The following is a 19,679-nucleotide window of genomic DNA, read 5'->3' on the forward strand; positions in this document are numbered from 1 at the left end:
GACAGTGACACAGCTAAGATGGCCACTCTGTTCTCCTAGCAAGCTAGCTCTCCAGACCGTGGCCTCCCTGAGGGCAGCAATCCTAGCTGTCTGGGGCCTGGACTCTGGGACACGGCAGGAACTGGGTAAGACACACGCTACAATGCTGCTGAATCAGTGAGTGAATGTGTGAGTAAGAACATGAGTGAGCAAGGAAGTGAGTGAGCAAGCAAGCGGGGCATTTGGGGAGGTAAGAGAAAGGGATACTGGTTACTGGAGGGGCTGACTTCTCACGACAGACCTGCAGAGTTCCCAAAAGGCGGGGCCGGGCTGCTGACCTCTCATTGTAGAACTGCAGGGTGTTCTCACTGTACAGGGGCCCTGCCAGCTGGCGGATCATCTGCAGCGACTTCTCACGCTCGTCCAGCCCCAGCATCCGCACGTGGGCCACCAGCCAAGCCACAGCGCACACCGCCAGGCTGCACACCTTTCCCTTGATATTGTCGGTGATTTTCTGAGAGGGGGGAAAAGGGTGGCGGGGGTCACCACTTCTCCTTCCCCACCATGGCTTTCCCCAGCCTTTGCAGGCCGCTAGGTGCCGCGGGTAGAGCCCTGGGCCACATTCCACACCTCTTCTCGCCCCAAGTCTGAGTTTCCCAAAACCAGTTTCCCCAAAATTAGGGAGTGGCTAATGTTCTGATTACAAGGAAGATCGACACCCAAACATGAGCTCCTGGATTAAGGGTCTTTTTGTTCTTATGAAATATAACCATCTATTGAAGACTGGCTGTGTCCCAGGGAAGAGAGAAGGCTCCTGGAAAAGTGGGGCTACCTGGATGGACTCGAAGGCCAGTACCCCATTCTCCCAGGCATTGAGGATTTCCAAGATGGCGGCTGAAATGCTGAGACAGGCTTCGTGCCAGTTCATCTGCCTGTGAGAGGGTGGGGGTGGAAAAAGAATCATCACAGGGCAACAAGGGGTGGGCTGAGAGCAAGGGGCTGAGCACTGCCCCCACCGCCACCCTGAGAGTGGGAGCCCAGGCCACTGACACCAGCTTCATCTCCGAGGAGTTGTTGAGCAGGGCTACGAGGGACTCCACTTTGGTGGAGTCTGGCCAGAAGCAGGGGTGGTCAGGGTTCAGGATTTTGCCCTCCTCGGGCATGCAGGTCTGGATCCAGGTCTCAAAGAAGGGCACCTCCGCCCCTGTGCTTGACTCAGACAGAATCACCTGGGAAAGGCGGGGAGAGTCACCAGCCAAGTGGGGAGGGCACAGCGCCCCGCCCCCACGCCCATTTCTCCCTTTCCCACCTAAAGAATTAGGGACAAATTAGCTAAAGGAGAAAGATTAGGGCCATGCTGCCACCTGGTGGTCGGGAGTGTGGCACTGAAGGATCTGGGATGTGACCAGGAGGGCATCTACGAGCTTCTCCAGGTGGGCGCCTGATTTCTGCAGCCAGCAGAACTAAGGGGCATGGGTGACTAACAGGGAGAAAGGGGTGACTAAGGGAAGAGACACTGGTTGTTTCCGTCCCCTTCTCCCTGCCCACTTGGTGCCCCTGACCCTGCAGGCCCCCTCTCACTCACCTCCGAGCCGTAGGTCTGGGCCACGTGGCACAGCATGAGGAAGGAGATGTCAAAGAGCAGGGCCCGCACTGAGGCAGATTTGGCTGCGGAGAAGGACAAGGCTGACCCTGCGGTCTGGGCCAGGCCAAAGCCCTGGGTGGGGGTCAGGTCAGGAGGGGGTCAGGGTTCACCTCAGGGAAGGTCAGGGACCAAGCGTCTCCTTCAAAGCTCTGAGGCTCAGAATCCTTTTCTTGAGTCTCAGTTTGAACATCATCCCTTCCTTGGAATCAAAGACTTCTGATCCCCTAACTCCCCCCAAAACCCAACCAAACCCTAAGGGGGCAGGAGAGAAATAAAGGGGTGGTTGTAGAAGAATCCTTCTCCCGGAATTACCCTTTCAAGCCTCCCCAAAGGCTTCATCAGCCATCACTTGGGAGAAAACAGCCCCCAGGGATGTACAAAGGCATCATCCTCTTGCCTCTCGAGCTCTCCCTCCACACCCGCCTTTCAGTGCCAACCAGGCCTGCGGCTGCGCAGGGCAGACTTACTGCTTTCTTCGCTGCCGTGTGTTGTGAACTCATTCAAACTGTGGAGGGAATGGAGACAGGTTGCGTCAACCACGGCAGGGGCACAGCAACAGCTGGGGTCGGGGGACCACACCCCCTCAGAGGACAGTCAGTGGAGTCCAATTACAGGTTAAACTTAAAATTAACACCACTGCTACAGAAAAAGGAACTCTATTTTTAAAAGATTTCCCAGGCTTAAAGAATGGCTTACTGAATAGGGCAATGTTCTATATCTCAAAGGCTAGGTTAACTCAAAAAAAGTCAACAGAACTTGAGAGCCCCTGGTTAATGACGGGGTATACGTCATTAACCTCCACACCAACTGTTCAATGCCTTGTCGCCTCCTCAAACTCCTGCACTTCATCCTCAGCTGAAGAGAAGAGAGGCTCCGTGTCCAAAGAGATAGTCCTTCCCCCAGGGTCTCCAGCTGGGATGCTCTACCTGGGCCTGAGCACCCCTGGGGAGACCCAGATCCCAGGCCCTCACCCCGCCCTATCCCCTCCTACAGACATGCCTCCCTGGCCCCCGCCAGAAGCTCGGCCTTCCTTACTTGATGAATTTCCGGGCGAAGGACTTGAGCTTCCCAGTAGCAGCGGCTGCAGCCAGCAACAAGTCCAGACTCTTCCCAGACAGCATGTGGCCCAGGACCCCCAGCAGCCCCTCTGGAGACTTGGAGTGGTCTGCGTCCATTGTCTGGGGACACAACAGGAAAACAAGCCCTGAAGAACCCCAAAGACCCTCCAGACACAGCCGAGCCACAGGCTCTCCCGCCTCGTGTCTCGCCGCGTGTGCACCTTGCCCTGCACCTTAGTCTGTGTCTTTCTGACTCCAGTCTGGGAAACAGTTCCCAGCCCTATCCGCACTCTCCGCTCTGTCCCTGCAGACTGACCTGGGACAGCGGTGGTGGGGCTGGGGTGGCAAGGGCAGGGCTGTGCGATCCCCTGCTGTTTCTGCGTGAGACGAGCCAAGTGAAAGCACCTACCACAGTGCCCGCTTACAAGATGCTCAGTAAACACTAGTTTCCAATGACAGCTTCCCTTGCCTTCCCCGTTTCTCTACTTCCAAAGTAACTATGTCTAAAAGCCGGGAGAGGGAGAGGTCTATGGCCTCTGTTTATTTACCTAGAAGTAGAGGGAAGCCTGGGAAGAGGGGAGAGATGACCCTGGGGAAAAGGGAAAGGCGCACTCACCTTGAGGATGTTGGTGACAGTAGGCTCCGCTCGGAGGATCAGCCCAGGATTGGGCTGGATGTTGGCGTTTTCTCCCGATTTCTGCTGAGGCGCGTGCTCCCGGTCTGCTGCGCTGTGGCCATGACCAGTGGGCCGAAGAAGAGAACAGCAACAGAGATGAATTCACGACACGCTCCCGAGCCCAGCCCCAGAAGCAGAGGCACACGGAGAAGGTGGGAAGCACAAGAAAACTTCTGGAGTCACAGTGATGCTTATGAGAGCGTATCCAATCCTGCAATAGCTTCCATTTGTCATTGGGCATCACATCTATTTTGAAAGTTCATTTAAGAGTTAGGAGGAAGATTAAGGATTTTGACTTTGATCACAAAGGAAGCTGAGAGTGAAAGCACAGCACCTAACAGGCAAAACCCTAGTCTGCGGAAATCAGTGTCTCCTGTCCCCGGTGAACACAGGCCCGGTCCCAGTCACCCGCAACCCAAACTCTAGACAGGAGGGGAAAAGGCAGCCAGCAGCCCAGTCTGGACACGAGAGAGGGAGGGCAAAGGGGGCCTGGCCTGACCCGAAGGAGCTCCCACTTACCGCTTGGCCATGAGGTTGTTCACACTGGCCTCAGACAGAAGCCCCTGCTTCCTGCATTCTTGGAGGAGGAAGTCTGTAAAGTCACAGCTGTGAGGGGAAAATGTGGTGAGGGACTGGGCACAGAGCAGGAGTTTCTGAGGGGCAGGAGCAATGGGTCCCGGCCGGGTATCCCCCCTCCTTTTGGACAAAGAACATCTGGAGTGCCAGAGGGAAAGCAGAGGGTAGAGGGTAGAGGGGCTCGGGCACTGGGCAACTATGGGGTCTGTTGCCTCCTGCTCCTGCCAAGGGGAGCAAACAATGAGTCAGTCCTTTGAGGCTTATCTGACACAGGAGGACAGTGGAAGAGCCCAGGGCACCTTCCAGCAGAGTGAAGCAGGGAGTTCGTACTTGCAGCGCTGGTCAGCTTTGTCCAGCAAGGGTGTGAGCTTCAGCAGGAACTCAAAAGCACAATTGACATCCTCGGTAAAGTCCTACAAAGAGCCAAAAAGGGCCATCTGGCCTCTAGGCTTTCCTCCCCACCACAGCCTGCCATGCCGGAGCCCAGGGACACCATCGGGTACAAAAGCCTGCAAGTCTACATGCCCACCCACTGGCTTCCAGGGACTAGATGGGGAGAAGGGCGGGGCGTCACCACATGTGGCTGTCCTGGCCCCGATCACCAGGCAACCTTGCCTCCTGAGCAGCCTGGAAGCCTCCTGTCTGCAGACTGGCTGTGTGCAGGTGACACGCACAGATGCTCAGGTACACTCCCACTTCCCTTCCCCCAGGCACAAGAACACACTACTGCGTAGTCAGATGCCCTCCTCTGCCCTTGCTTCTCCAGGGCGGAAACGAGGACCTATGTATTCCCATGCCCCCTCCATCTCATTTCTTCTGCTCACCTTGTCCCCATGAGAGTACTTCTTCAATTTCACCAGAACCTGTGGAATCTAGAGGATGAGGAAGGGGAAAAAACAGAAAACACGAGTTCTTCTCTTTAGATACCCAGAACTAAAGGTATCCTCTTTAGCCCCCTGCTCCGAGCACAGAGACAGGAACACTCTTGCCTGAAAGTGAGCATTCTTGGAACCAAATCAGAAAGCTGACAGGTACCCATGGGCCTGCTGCTGTCAGCCTGCAAGACACAGGGACCCCCCCACTGCTGTTGGCTCAACAAGGAAGTGCCATCAGCAAAGGTCAAACTCCTGCTTCAAGGACGGGGGCCCACTGCCCTGCACCAATCAGGTTACAGACTGAGCTAAACAGCACCTGTGTGCTAAGAAACAGCAGAGGCCTGCCAAGTGAGCTAAATATGGCCCTGGAACTCTCAGAGAAAATAATCGATGGGAACTTGTGCCGGGGGATCTGGCAGGCTGGGTGTGACGCCAGCGGGAGAAACACAGGGCAAAGGTCCAGAGTGTCGCTGCTTTTCCCAAGAACCATTCCTAAGCTGGCTGCCTTGCTGCTCCACGTCCCAGGTACCTTGAGGAAGGTAAAAGCTGTCCACTTGAGCTCCTCCGTACCCTCAGGAGACTCGATGAGCCCCACGAGGCAAGCTTTCCAGATCTCCAGGACAAACAGCGGGGTGGGGATATGCTGCAGGAACATCCAAAGGCGAGGCGTTACAGAGGCCCCATCACCTTCTGCAGCCCCTGGGGATCAGGCTGGGTCAGAGACTGTGCAACACAGGAGTGTGAGGCCCAGGGACGTCAGGCGAGACAGCAGAACCCCACAGGCCTGGGGTCCACTTTCCACCACGAACAGGAGAAAGCCAGTTTCTCCCAGAAGAACCCTCCCTCCCGCTCCCAAATGACTGGCCGCCTTGGGGATAGACAGGGAACACGGGCCCCCCACCTGCATGCGTTTCACCATCATCAGCTGCTCCACCAGCGGCTGTGTCTCGCCAGTCAGGTTCATGGTACCCTCGAGCAGGACCAGAGCGTGGACCGTGGGGAAGCCAGTCTTGTTCGGCTGCTCGGAGTGCACAGACAGCATTGTGGGGATGCTGAGGGGACAGATGCACAGGGGGTGGTGTCTGGTGAGCTACGAAGAGCTGGAGAGCAGGTGAAAGCAGGAGGGTGGGGGCCAGGTGCCACATGGTCCCACCCCTACCCAGGGCCTTTCACCTCTCCCATTACCACAACCGCCCAGGCAGCTGGGTACCTCCTAATGAGTGTGCCACACTGCTCAGCCTGGCTCCGGAGCTGGGGGTTGCTGAGATTGGCCAGGATCTCCCCAAGCTTCAAGAGGGAATGCTCAATGGCTGTCCAGGAGGCTGGCGGAGAAAAGGAAATGCAGAAACATGATGGGAAACAGAGGAGGAGGAGAGACTGGCCCCAAGTTTCTCGATTGGGGGAGGCTCCCCCTGAGGGTGACATGGAGGCTGGGGACTGGGAGACACATGCACTGTATTTAGAAGGCAGGTGCGTACCAACAGTGAAGCCTCTAGAAACTATGCCTGGAGGCCTGACTTCAGGGGATGCGTGCAGCTGATCTGAAACTAGGTGTGCCCTAGCACAGGCAGTGGCAGAGAGAGGCAGGGGTGGGGGGCGGGGGGAGCCCAGTGGCTGGAACAGGGAGGCGGCTGCAAACCACCGCAGGAGTGTGCCAGCCTTGCAAGCAGCCAACACGCTCCAAGCCGGTCAAGCTGGACTCCTGCACAGCCGTCAGTGTTCTCCCACTCCCTCCCTGTCCAGGACCTTGCTCCAGCCGCCCTCCCCTCTGAAACGCCCCCCTTACTCACCCTCACCTCTCCAACTCTCACTATCCTTCAAGTCTCTGTTGGATCCCCTGCTCCTTTCACACTGACCCAACTGGTCCAACCCACTGACTGCTCCTCCTCCATGCCTAAACTTGCGGACTATACTGCATGGTTTAGTATTTAGTTCTAAGTCACTTATCCTAGTTACAATTCCAGAGGCTCAAATGATAAATAATGGCTCCAACTAGCCCACTAACCTCCATGTAGCATGGGGGGGGGGGGGGGGAAAGACTTGAGATCCATTAAAACTAAGTTAAATATTCATTCATTTTCCAGCCAATAAGCATTTGTCAAGTGCTCAAGATACGTAAGGAACTGTCAACATAGGCCATTTTTACATGGTGGTCACCTTTCTGTACTTTCCACAGGTGATAAAACATATTTTGAGAAGTAATAAATACACCGATCCTCTAACAAGTTCTTCAACCAGGCCTTGAAGACCTGGAGGTAACCCATCCTAACTCTCTCATCACTGGAGAACGAGGGGTCCGTAGGTGGCCTTCAGGCCGCATATCCAGAATATCGCAGTCTTCCCTCCCATCAGGTGGTCTGTCTGGGCTCAGGCTCTGGAGGGTTCCAATACTCAATTTACACACTTGAGTGGAGAGGTGCCCGGCGCAGCAGGCCTGGCAGCAGGCAGGTACCGTGTTTAAAGGACGTGCCGGGCAGTGCTCAAACACAAGAGCTATGTGTTTTTCAGATGACTAGTAACATGGAGACACACACAAGGATGGATCATGTGCTTGCGCTGTCCCCTAATTCTTTCCATGTACACTGCGCGCTAGTCTTGCTCCCCACTGGCACGTATACTGGTTGAGGGCAGGGACCCTGCCACATGCTCCTCCGGGAGCCCCCCACCCCCCGCCCCCAGCACCTGGCACAGTGCTGGGCATACAATAATGCTCAGTAAATACCTGTTGGTTGATTGGCTCGGGTGCCACCCTGCCCAAGTCCCTGGGATGTATGCAATGCTTATGGGGAGAAAAAAAAGGAAGTGGGATGATTTCAGATCCTCTCGGAAAGAAGTGGGATGCCATCCTGCCTCTCCCCTCTCAATTCAAGGACCAGGTATGGGAGCAGCGGCAGGTGGGGCTCAGGGGAACGAGGGGACATACAGGCCTCCTCTAGTTTGGCGATGTGGAGCAGGGCCCGGTTCTTGGTGCTGCTGAGGGTCTTTTCCAGGCGCTGCAGGCACATGGCAAGCTGTTTCTCCCCAGCGGCTAGAGTGCCAGCCTCCAGACCCTCCTGGAGCCGCTCTGCAGAGGCTGCAGTGCAGCGAAGCAGCCAGTGGAGGGCGCTGAGAAGGGACCGGCACAGCCCGATGCACTCCTCCGCTTTGCCGTGACAGCTACAGGGAAGGAGGCAAAATCTGTTTCTGCTCCAAAGGCTGAAATCTGACCTACACCAATGTTCCCCAGAGTGCCCGGCACTCCCCTTCTAGGGAAGAGAGCTAGGAAGCTAGCCAAGCCCTGGGGAAGACAGCCCTGTCGGCTTCCACTCAACGAGATTTCAAATGAGCTACTCCAAATCGTGAAGAGGCATTTTTGTCCTAAGGAATAAATAGAAAAAGATGGGGATGGGTGGGCTGTGGGTGAGCAGGGGGGGCGAAGTGTGGGAAGCCACAGAACTGAGCTCAGTCGACATACTCGGGAGCTGTCCTTTACACTAAGCCAATGCTAGAGGCTATGAGCCCCTGACCCCCTGCCATTACCTCAGTCGGTCACAAAACATGTCCATGATGTCCAGCAAAGCCTGGACACACAGGTCCCGGGAAAAGTCATCAAACTGCGGAAAGAACAGCGGCGATGCTAGAGAAAGTCCAGTCACGCCCTGGTCTCACACAGGAGGCAGATGAGACAGACACTCAGGGTTCCTGCTCATCTTTCCTCCCACCTCGGGTTTCAGACTGGGCATCCTTTCAACACTGGAAATCGGCTCCCAACTGCCAGGCCCCACTTCCCAGGGTGCCCCTCCCTCCAGTGGAGGGCAGCAATGCCAGCCTGGGTGGTCACATGGTCAGAGCAGTCAAGGAGGTGGGGCCCCTCTGTCACTACCATATCTCTGTCCCCCTGCCCCCTACCTAGCTTGTGAGTGGCTTCGGTCATACCTTACTGATAGCTGTGAGGACAGAGGAGTAGGACACCATCTGGAGGGAAAGAAAAAAGATAAAAATTCAGACAACTAGTGTCCCACAGCTGAGAGGAACAAATGCTGGTACTTAGAGCCACTCGCTGCAGCTCTCCTAAAGCCTCAACCCCTTCAGGAGGCCTTCCCGACCCATTCAGAGAGAGGCAGGAACACCAGGCTCGGTCACCGTTCCTCCTTCTGCCAGACTCGCCACAAATGACGTCACAGCGTAAATCCATTTAGAAGACTTGAGGGAGTTCAAGGGTGCCGTGTTTCACCGCCCATTACATACAAGGTGGACGGACTGCCAGTGGGCAGGAGAGTGGTCAAGAGCTGGGTTACGCCCCTGTAACCCTACGACTCCGTGACTTCACTTGGACAAGGTGTAGAGACAAGCACACAGCCCCTGCTGTGAACAGGGAGTGACTGCACCTCGAAACAGGTGGTGACTTTCATTACGCATACTCTTACTCGTCTTCCCAGGAGTCACTCTCCAGGACACCTTCTCGGATCAACCTCAACCCCCACCCAAAGCTGAAACCCTTCCTCCGTGCTCCAAGCAATCCCCGGTGTCCACCATGGCAGAGCTGGCACCTGCTGCGCCACCAAGTGAGGCGCTCCTTGAGGACGACGATACTTTTACTCAGTGACCCGTGAACTTGTCGATATCATTTGTGCAACGAGTAAGAACACACCCTTAGATAAGCATTTCCCGAAGTGTCTTCCAACGCTGCACTGTGCGACAGAAACGCCACCAGTCGCACGGTGGCTTTTTACAGTTAAACAAAATGGAAAATTCAGGTCCTTAGTCAGGCTAGCCACATTTCAAGCACTCAGTGGCCACAGGTGGCTAAAGGCTACCGAATTAGCGGAGATACAGAACATTCCTTTCATTGGAGGAAGTTTTACTGGGTGATGCGGCTCCCAAGGTTCCTGAGGATGTTCAGAAATTTTACAGTTTCTGTGTGATATGGATTTGAAAAACCCTGGATTGAACACATATAAAGAGCTTTCTTTAAAGTAAGGGTTCTTTCAGTCAAGAGCTTTCTTTACTGCAGGACTTCTCTGAACCACAACATTCTTGTATAAAACGAGAATTTCTCAGATGACCGGGGATGAAGCAAGCAATACTTTACAAACTCATCTGGCCAAGGAATCTCATTTAACGAATATTTCCAAAATACATTTTGGGAAATTCCACCTGAAAAGTGAGCTTTCTAAGAATAGAAATAGTGATAATTTCTATCTGTTCCTCTAGAACCTAGCCTGGGGCCCAGCAGATGGTATGTCCTCTGTAAGCTTCTATTGCTTTGGACTGACGAATTCTAGTAACTAACACTGTGGAAAAAACATTTACCTTCTCACAAATTTCTATTAGTAAAATCTATTTAGCACCATAAAATTAGAAATATAGTTCAAGAAATAATTTGTCCTGAATAAAATTAAGCTCTACAGAAAGTCTTTTAAGCTGTCATATTTTTAAAAATGATAATTATAGCATGCTGATAAAATATGAGTAACACTATAGAAAACAGTCACAGCCCTGACTGATGTGACTCAGGGGATTGGATGTCATCCTGCAAACGGAAAGGTCGCCAGATCGATTCCCAGTCAGAGCACATGCCTGGGTGGTGGGCCAGGTCCCCAGTTGGGGGCGTGCAAGAGGCAACTGATGGATGTTTCTCTCACACACCAATGTTTCTCTCTCTCTCTTTCTCCCTTCCTTCCCCTCTCTCTAAAAATAAATTTAAAAAATCTTTTTAAAAAAGTCAAAATAATATACTCAAAACCAGTGACAAAATACACCAAATAAAAAAGCAGAATACAATGACAGAAGCTGTCAAATAGAATTAATTACCTGCCTCGTGGGTTGTCTTCACTAGAAAAATAAAAATTTCCAAAGATTTAAGAAGAAAGCTAAGTCCGTCTCAACAACCTTAGCATAGTGAATTTCACACGCGTGGCAACACCTTCCATGTCTAATTCCCCCACCACGTGAACAGACTGCTCTCTGTTCAGACAGATTCAATATTCTTAGACAAACAGGTGCGGAACGCACCGAAGACGCAAACACACAATCAGTGTTCAGTGCCACCCTCGGCAGGACGACTGTGAAGCCAGCGCTGGTGTCTCACAGCGATGAGAAAGTTGGGAGCCTGCCTGGGCAAGATGACCACAGCATTCCAGGCGAGTGTTTGTTTATTTATAACTGATGTCCCCATAGCAAGGGCTTGGCAGAGAACTGAACCTTTTTGGATACCAACCTGAAGGGGGAGCTGGATGTTCCCACTACAAACAGACCCCAAACTACCAGAAGAGAAAACCCCAATTCTGTATGTTCTGAGGGATGTCATTAGGTATAATACATTTATACGGTCTCCAAAGTCAGAATTCTGTTCAGTTAATTTTTGCTAACAGTATCAATAAAGCACTTCTACTCTAGAGACCTAAAAATACTTTCCACATGGTGAACAGTTTTTCACAGCAGGATGTGACCTATTCCAATCTTAATACATCCATCAACGTAGGAGCTCCAACTACCCCCAGCCTGAGGCTGGGACGTCTGTGCGGCCCTCCGCGCACCTGGCTAGCCCAGACTGGCCCCGCGGCTGCTCTCCAGTCTCCTCCGCTCTCCACATTCAACACCCCGACTGCTCTTAAGTGCCCTCTCCACGCACGGCACTGGACCAAAGAGCCTCTTGACTCTGAAGGAAAAATAAATTACTAATTTTGCAGAGCACTTCGTAAGTCACGAAAGTCTTTCATGTTTGTTTATTTCTCACTGTTACTTCAGCCTTTCTCCTTCTTGGTTTTCCCATCAGTGTTTATACATCTCGAGATTCTTCTATTTTTAAAGGAACTTCCCGCAGACCCCACATCTCCAACCAACCATCACCCTCCCTCCTGCTCTCCACAGGCATGCGTTCTCTACACTCACCGTGTCTACCTCCCACCTCCCGCTGGCAGTGCAGCCCATTCCAATCACTTGTCCTTCCCACTGCAGGAGTCTTCTCATTAAGCTCATCAGCGAACTCTTGTTAAACCCCATGGACAGCTCTCAGTTCTGATCTCACTGACTTCCCAGCAGTATCTAACACCAGGAAACACCTCCTCATTCTGCAGTCCTCTCCTTCCTCCTGGTGCTTTTCTTTAAGAAAAAAAGTAAGATTTATTTATTTGTTTTTAGAGAGAGAGGAATGGAAGAACGAGAGGGAGGGAAGCATCAATGTGTGGTTGCCTCTTGAGCACCCCCCACTGGGGACAACCCAGGCGTGTGCCCTCACTGGGAATTGAGCCGGTGACCCTTTGGTTTGCAGGCCAGCACTCACTCCACTGAGCCACACCAGCCAGGGCTGGGGCTTTTCTTGATACCACCCTCTCCTGCTTTGCTTTGCTTTTCTTCTCTCCTCGCTGACTCCTTCTTTTTAGACTCCTATAAGGAATCCCTGTCCTGTAAGTGTTCCTTAAATGTGATTGGTTCCTCAGGAATTCTGCTTGGGTCACTCCCGTCCTTGCTCACTCTCCTCGCTCTCTGGGCACTCTCACCCAGGCCCATAGTTTCAATTTCCATCTGAAGATGAACACTCCTAATCCACAGCTCTAGTCTCAGCCTCTGTTTATGAGTTCCAGACATGTATGTTCAACTGCCTACTGAGTATCCTCTCTTTGATAGCCCAGAGACACCTTAATTAGAGCAAGGCCAAATCAAACACGCCACCTCCACCCCTCACCCGCACGCCAACCCTAGCAACAGTCCTACTCTACTCCCAGTCTTCTTACAATCCCGTCATTCACCCAGTCCTCCAAACCAGAAACTGAAGACACGAGCTTGGATTTCTTCCTCCCTCTCTCGTGCCCCTCACCCAGTTAATCACCAGTCCTCTCAATGCCACCTCCTAGATTGTTCTTTTTTTTTTTTAAGTTGAAAAAACATTTCATTTTATTATTTATTTTTATTCAGTTACAATTGTCTGCATTTTCTCCCCTTCCCTCCACCCCACCCCAGATTGTTCTTGAATTCATCTTTTTTTTTTTTTTTCTTGCTGCCACTTCCCAACTTTATGCTGGTATCATCTTTTACCTGAATCACTGCAATAGCCTAAATCAGGAGTGGGAAAGCTATGGCCTGCAAGCCAAATCTGGCTTCTCACCTTTTTACTCACTGTTTTTCTCACTGTTTTATCAGAACACAGGCATGTCCACTTGTTTACATATTACCTACATCTGCTTTCAAGCTATAACAACAGAATAGTGGTAACAGACCCATATAGCCGGCAAAACAAAAAATATTTACTATCTGGTCCTTTACAGAAAAAACATGCCAGACTAAATGGTCTCCTTGCCTTCTGTCTTACTCCCCTCCAACTCATTCTTCAAACTACAACCACAGTGATTTTTCTAAAGTTAATCCATAGCCCTGACTGATGTGGCTCAGTGGACTGGGCATCGTCCTGCAAACCGAAGGGTTGTCAGTTTGATTCCTGGACAGGGCACATGCCTGGGCTGCGGCCAGGTCCCTGGCTAGGGGTGTGTGAGAGGCAGTCAATCTATGTTTCTCTTTCATGCTGATGTTTCTCTCCCTCTCTCTCCCCCTCCCCTCTCTCTAAAAATAAATAAATAAAATATTTTAAAAAAGAAATAAATAGCCCTGGCTGGAGTGGCTCAGTGGATTGAGTGCTGGCCTGCAAACCAAAAGGTCACCCATTCAAGTCCCAATCAGGGCACATGCCAGGGTTGCGGGCCAGGTCCCTGGTTGAGAGCACGTGAGAGGCAACCACACATTGATGTTTCTCTCCCTTTCTTTCTCCCTCCCTTCCCCTCTGTCTAAAAATAAATAAATAAAATCTTTTAAAAAAATAAAATAAAGTTAATCCACAAATTCCCCAAATCCACAAAGTCAAAGAAATTCCCATCAAAACATAATAGGATTTTAAAAGGAACTTAAGAAGTTGATTTTAAAATTTGTATGGAAATGAAAATGCCTAAAAACAGTCAAGAAATTTCTGAAAAATAAAACTATGGGAAGACTTGCCTAGACAGATAGCATACTATAAAGGTATAGTAATTAAAAAAGTAAACAACTGATGCAAGAAAAGACAAAGATATCAATGAAATATATTAGAATGCCAAGGCCCTAGCTGGTGTGGCTCAGTGGACTGACTGCCAGCCTACAAACCGAAAGGCTGCCATTTCGATTCCTGGGTTGCAGGCCAGGTCCCCAACTGGAGACATGCAAGAGGCAACCAACTGATCTATCTCTCCCACATCAATGTTTTTTCCCTCTCTTTCTTCCTCCCTTCCCCTCTCTCTAAAAATAAATAAATAAAACCTTTAAAAAAAGGAAAGAAAAAGATCAAAGCTATGAACATTAAAATGGCAATAAATTTACTATCAACAATTGAATATAAGAAACAAACTAAGCAAATTAGCAGAACAAAAACAGGATCATAGATAAGGAGATTATTTGGAGGGTTATCTGGAGAGGGGAGTGGGGAGGGGGAGAACTGGGGAAAAGGTGCAGGGATTAGGTACAAATTGGTAGGTACAAAACAGACAGGGGATGTTAAAGACACTACAGGAAATGGAGAAGCCAAAGAACTTATATGCATGACATGAACTAAAGGGGGTGGGAATTACTGGAGGGAATGGGGGTTACCAGGTGGAGGGGAGCAAAGGAGGAAAAATTGGGACAACTATAATACCATAATCGATAAAATATATTTAAAAACAGAAAAAAACAAAAAAGTAAAAACTAAAAGTGAAGTCCTGCAAGAAATTAGAGAATATATTTTGCTCCTTGGAGCAGGCAACTCCTTATGTAAGAAAGAAGCCACACAGGAAAAGAAGTGGTTAAACCTAGCAACAAAAACATTAAAAACTTCTGCAGGCTAAGAAAATAAAAATCACAAAGTTAAAAAAAGTGACAGAAATTTTAAATATATATAACAGATAATGATTACAAAATAGATTATATTAAAAGACACTTAAAAATCAGCAAAAATTCTTCTGGAAGTGATGAAAATGTTCCAAACTGATTCTGGTGATGGTTGTACAACTCTGAATATTCTAAAAACTAGTGAGTTTCATTACCTTTAAATGGGTAAACTGTGTATATAGTACATGACTTATATCTCAATAAAGCTGTTACCAAAAAAAAAAAAAGAAAACAATCAAACAATAGAAAAATGGGCAAATGGCACACATAAGTGGTTCACAGAAGATATGCATACAAAAATACGCTCAACATCACAGTCATGGAAATGCATAATATAGCATGATGTTATTTTTGCTTCTCTGGAAAAAAAAATATAAGACTCTATCCAGCCCTGGCACAGGTGTGTAGAAATACCATCGAACACTATGGAGGGGAGTGTAAATCGAGACGACCCTTTTTGGACAGCAATTTGCAGAATCTACAATTTAATAGGTGGGTACTCTTCAAGCCAGCAATTCCATTTCTAGGTATCTAAATGAAGGAAATATTCCCAGATATGCAGAGAAGTCTAAGGATGTTCAGTGAAATATTGATTACAGCAATAAGAAATTTGAAAAACCACCAAATTACAGTACATATGCAACATTATAGTGGTGTTCCACTATAAAAGAATACGGCAGGTAAATACGTGCTACTATGGAAAGCAGGCATGATGCTAAGAGGAAGTATAAGAACTATGTACCAACTGAGGGATACTACTCAGCAATTTAACAGAAGAATGAACTACTGACATACACAACAATATAGATAAAGCTTAAAAACACTTATGTTAAATAAAAGAGCATATACAGCCCTGGCTGGTGGATGCTCAGTAAACTGCAGCTCAGCCAGCCTGCGAACCAAAAGGTGGGTGGTTCGGTTCCCAATCAGGGCACATGCCTGGGTTGCAGGCCAGGTCCTCAGTTGGGGGCATGTGAGGGGCAAACGGATCAATGTTTCTCTCACACATCAATGTTTCTCTCCTTCTCCCTCCTTTCCTCTATCTCTAAAAATAAACAAATAAAATCTTTAAAAATCAATAAATAAAAGGTCCTGAGATGACAACTGCTGCTCTAACCATAGCAAATTCTTTTCAGCTCCCAAACATCACGAGATCTTTGCTCCCCAGCCTTTGCATGTGCTTTTCTCTCTACTCTGCACACTCTCATCAGTCTGCCTGGCTAACTCCTATTCTACATTCACGTCTTGGTTTAAACATCACATCTCCCACCCTGATTGCTCAGAATGGATTAGGTGCCCCTCTCACGTAGTCCCATCATACTCTGTCCTAGCGTTATCGTAAGCCTATCCTGTGACTGACTGCTCATTTAACCTCTACCTCCCACTAAATATTGTGGGTACTGGGACCAGATCTTGTACACAGCCATATCCCCAGGGCCTACAGCACTGTCTGGCACATTTAAGCATTCCTAAATATTTACTGTAGAATAAGTTAATATAATATACATTACAACCAATGAAGTATTATTTTTTCCCTGGGGAGAGCATGAACGCGGTCTCCCACTATCACAAGTTATGCAGCCGAGTTTCCCACATTTGGGGAAACCACAGGGGTCAGCACATCTGGAGTGCAATGGATAAGCCTCACCCTGGGAAAACCACCTTCGTGATCACGGTATCTCCCCAGCCAGGTAAGTATGAAGTATTATTCTTTTCATGTGAAAGCTGAGGTTCAGAAAAGTGAGGTGTTCAAACAAATTCACCCAGACAGTATGTGCTGACAGCTGAACTCCAAATCTTTTACCTTCAAACCCTCACTCTCTGGAATAGACAGGGCAGTTTACCTGGGAACTAATGGCATACTTCAGGTAGGACAGGATGAGAGGATTGGGGGAAGGTCCGATCATGGCCTGCTCCAGTAGTGCTTCTGCAGGGGGAATAACAAAGTTAAGACTGTGTGGTTACAACTTTCCTGGGTTTAGCGCTCTCATCCTTCCTTCCTACTTCACTTGAGACCTGCTAGGTTGAGAATGTCCCAGGTGGCTCCTTTTGGAAAGAACCTCTTCATGTTGACTGCCCACTGGTAGTCACTCCATCGCTCCTTCCAGGCTTGCAAAATGGCTTGCTTCAGGTTCACCACCTTCATGATTTCACGCTGAAGAGGCGGGGCCGGTGGCAGTCAGCTGTGAGGTGTGGAAAAATCGAGGATGAGAAGAGGAAGAGGAGATTCTGAGAAAAAGAACGGGGCGGGGGGGTGCAGAGTTAAATGGAATGGAGAAGATACAGGAAGATTTGAGGGAGACATTAGAACTGAAAAGGAAAAATGGGGAAAGGGGGTGGTGAGGATCCCTTCAGGTTCTTCCCTCCTGAACCACCCTTTCTTAAACTGGAGCACTGAAGATGAGGGTGCCAAAAGGGCTTAATACAACGAGTTAAAGAGGACAGCAAAGGGTTAAGCCAGTTCTGGTTGCCTAATTATTCCCTTAGCTCTGGCTCCGCTCCTCAGGCACTACCACCCCAAATCTAGGACCCCCCCCAATTTCCTCCACCTTCCCCACCCCTGAAACTATAACTCCCTCTCTCTTTCATCCACCACCTCCCCAAATTAAGCCTACCGGACAATTTAGTTATAGGTCCTAGGGGTCGCCATTTTGGCACTTCTCAAAGAGCTGCTTTTCTATTGGCTGGGAGTAACGTACGTGAACCAATGCAGCAAGAGACAGGTCACGCCGCGATGTCTTCTGGGAAATGTAGTTTCTCGGACTGAGCTAGAGAGGAAGATGAGTAGCGGGCCCACTTTGTTTCTCTCTTTCCGGAAGGACTTTGTAGGAGCTAAGGTATCAAGGGACTCTGGGGGGAGAGCGGGGAGGGCTCTTGTCAGTCCGCTCTTGGTCCCGCGTCGCCCGGTGACGTCACTGCCGCCCGGATTTAAATCCTCTTCCCACACTCCTTCATTACCCTCTAGTTAGTCGGCGCAGCAAAGGGGTGGTGTTCGTTTAGCAGTGCGTGCCCTCTTTCCCAGCCCTTTTCTTTTTTAAAAAAGTATTTTCTAAACCTCTGGGTCTACCAGAGCTCTTCTCATTTCCACACCTGTGCTCCTGAGGCGACAGTGAGGCTTCGTCAGTTTCACACACATCACCGCTTCACCCCCAAACCCGACAGTCCTCCCAAACTCTCCTGGCCTTGCAGACTGCCTGAATACTAAGAGAAACAGGAGGAAAGTGAGGAGGAAACGGAGGTTAAGGTTATCAAAATTTAAAAAAAAAAAAAAAAAAAAAAGCCTGAGACAGTGTAGCCAAGAGGGCCTTAGGAGACGTGATAAGTAAAGGTAACTCTGTATCCTGCATGTGATCCTGTAACAGAAGAAGCACATTAGGTAAAAACTAAGAAAGCTGAATAAGGAATGGACGTTAGTAAATAACAATATATCGATACTGGTTCCTTGTAACAATTGTAATTGTAACAAATGTACTATATGAATGTAAGATGTTAACAAAAGGGAAAATTGGGTTTGGAGTGGTGGGGACCCTCTACTATCTTCAGTTTTTTCCCTGTATTTCTAAAACTATTCTTTAAAAACAGAAGTTTATTAAAAACAATGTGATGGCTCGCTTATTCTCTGGAACCATATTGTAGATAATTACATCCATGGCTTCAGCCATTGGCCCTTCTTTCCCCCTCAGTGAGAAGCCCAAAAGCAAATGCTAACCACTTCTGATCCGATGTGTGAGCGTCCCTATACCCAGCTCTCATCCTTGCCCTGTGCTGAGGATGGGTTGTCCCTCACCTTTACAACCAGGACCGAGAGCAAATGTGGAGGCCCAAGCTAGCACCCCGCTGCTGCTACTATTTTCAGCTCCCCATCCCATGCCCTGAGGCGCTTGATACCCTAGTACAAGCTCCCAATTCCCCAACAACCTCTCTTTGGTCACCCTTTCAGTGGCAAAATCAGTCCTCAGGGAAATGAATCTGGGAGAGCAGCCCACTCAGGCTTGGGAAGCAAACTTGTGGCCCTTAGGACAAGGAATAACAGGACCCCGGGTATCTGGAATGTAGTTCAACAGGGAGACAAGGACTCCTGTTCTGAAGGGGAGAGTGCAGCTGGAAGGCAGCCAGATCACATCCCTCTAAGGGCATGACTGCTTATGGCCGAGACTCTCCCTCCCAATACACCCATCCACACCGGCTCCGTTCTGCCCCCTTTTGTGCCTGCCCGAGTGGTACCATTGGGGAACAGTGTTTATACAAAACAGCTGCCAAATATGAGTAGCCAGCGCTTCCGAAGCAGGACGGGGAGAGAACCCAGACTCCTCACACTTCACCTCCAGCCTCCCCCAAGCCACACTCGCTTGAGATGGCCACAAACCCTGTTTCTCTGCAGTCTCTCACGTACCTGGCATCCCTTTCTCTCCCAGGACCCTCACTCAGCCTCTGCCTGCTCCCCTCCCCTCGCTCCTTTCTTGTTACCGCAGCCAAAGGCCCCCCACCTTGAGCCATTTCTGGATCCTGCCGCTCCTCTTCCATCCCTCATAGCCTAAACTGCCCCTCTGGGAGAGACGCTGTCAACTTTGTGACTGCTCCTGACTGAGGCAGTGAGTGTTGGGTCCAGTCCACATGGAAGTGGGGGATATTTGGGCCCTGAAGATAGAAATATTCTAAGCTCAAACCACCTCCCTCTGGCAGGAAGCCTGGCAGATTGGGGGTGGTGGTGGCGGGGGCGCTCCTTCCCACTTCACAGTAGCAAGGTGGCTTTTGTAGTCAGGCCATCTGCCTTCCCTGTCCCCCCACCTCTCACCAGCAGCCCTTTCTCTAGGCTTGGCAGGGTTTTCCCCCAAGGACTGGACTCCTTTAGTTCTGGGAAAGGACCATCTTCAGCTTCTCTACTTTGTCGTGACTCCTCGTCTGTAAAGATCAGAGATAGCCACCCCATATGTCACCTCTTCCCTCCACTTCACAGTAGCTTCCCAGGACCCACCAGCTCTCTGGCTTCTGCACACCCC

At 50.0% G+C, this 19,679-nt stretch overlaps 1 protein-coding gene and 2 non-coding genes across 10 annotated transcripts in view; all 3 read right to left on the reverse strand.

Moving 5' to 3' along the window:
- Positions 1 to 19,679, reverse strand: part of MED24 (mediator complex subunit 24) — a 29,971-nt gene that overhangs the window by 5,155 nt on the left and 5,137 nt on the right. For 3 of the 8 annotated variants that reach the window (XM_071219380.1, XM_053912128.2, XM_053912127.2), the window contains exons 2-21: positions 17,379 to 17,529; positions 16,696 to 16,862; positions 16,524 to 16,606; positions 8,725 to 8,763; positions 8,329 to 8,402; positions 7,733 to 7,965; positions 7,532 to 7,588; positions 6,020 to 6,131; positions 5,711 to 5,861; positions 5,339 to 5,452; positions 4,759 to 4,806; positions 4,265 to 4,347; positions 3,878 to 3,964; positions 3,299 to 3,410; positions 2,660 to 2,802; positions 2,092 to 2,129; positions 1,565 to 1,647; positions 1,030 to 1,208; positions 812 to 911; positions 318 to 493 (exon numbers count right to left, since the gene is read on the reverse strand). In XM_071219380.1, the coding sequence (XP_071075481.1) occupies positions 318 to 493; positions 812 to 911; positions 1,030 to 1,208; positions 1,565 to 1,647; positions 2,092 to 2,129; positions 2,660 to 2,802; positions 3,299 to 3,410; positions 3,878 to 3,964; positions 4,265 to 4,347; positions 4,759 to 4,806; positions 5,339 to 5,452; positions 5,711 to 5,861; positions 6,020 to 6,131; positions 7,532 to 7,588; positions 7,733 to 7,965; positions 8,329 to 8,402; positions 8,725 to 8,763; positions 16,524 to 16,606; positions 16,696 to 16,825 (2,042 nt within the window). In that variant the 5' untranslated portion in view covers positions 16,826 to 16,862; positions 17,379 to 17,529. Of the gene's footprint in view, positions 1 to 317; positions 494 to 811; positions 912 to 1,029; positions 1,209 to 1,564; positions 1,648 to 2,091; positions 2,130 to 2,659; positions 2,803 to 3,298; positions 3,411 to 3,877; positions 3,965 to 4,264; positions 4,348 to 4,758; positions 4,807 to 5,338; positions 5,453 to 5,710; positions 5,862 to 6,019; positions 6,132 to 7,531; positions 7,589 to 7,732; positions 7,966 to 8,328; positions 8,403 to 8,724; positions 8,764 to 11,682; positions 11,737 to 16,523; positions 16,607 to 16,695; positions 16,863 to 17,294; positions 17,343 to 17,378; positions 17,530 to 17,769; positions 17,870 to 19,679 lie in introns of those variants that run through there. The other 5 variants (XM_053912129.2, XM_053912130.2, XM_053912132.2 and 2 more) reach the window with 5 other exon arrangements.
- LOC112316635 (small nucleolar RNA SNORD124) lies at positions 1,730 to 1,833 on the reverse strand. The gene has a single exon (XR_002976034.1). It is a non-coding gene; the product is annotated as a small nucleolar RNA SNORD124 (small nucleolar RNA).
- Positions 16,215 to 16,378, reverse strand: LOC112316634 (U1 spliceosomal RNA). Its single transcript, XR_002976033.2, has one exon. It is a non-coding gene; the product is annotated as a U1 spliceosomal RNA (small nuclear RNA).

The sequence above is a fragment of the Desmodus rotundus genome, chromosome 9, assembly GCF_022682495.2.
Source record: "Desmodus rotundus isolate HL8 chromosome 9, HLdesRot8A.1, whole genome shotgun sequence".
NCBI classification, from domain to species: domain Eukaryota; kingdom Metazoa; phylum Chordata; class Mammalia; order Chiroptera; family Phyllostomidae; genus Desmodus; species Desmodus rotundus.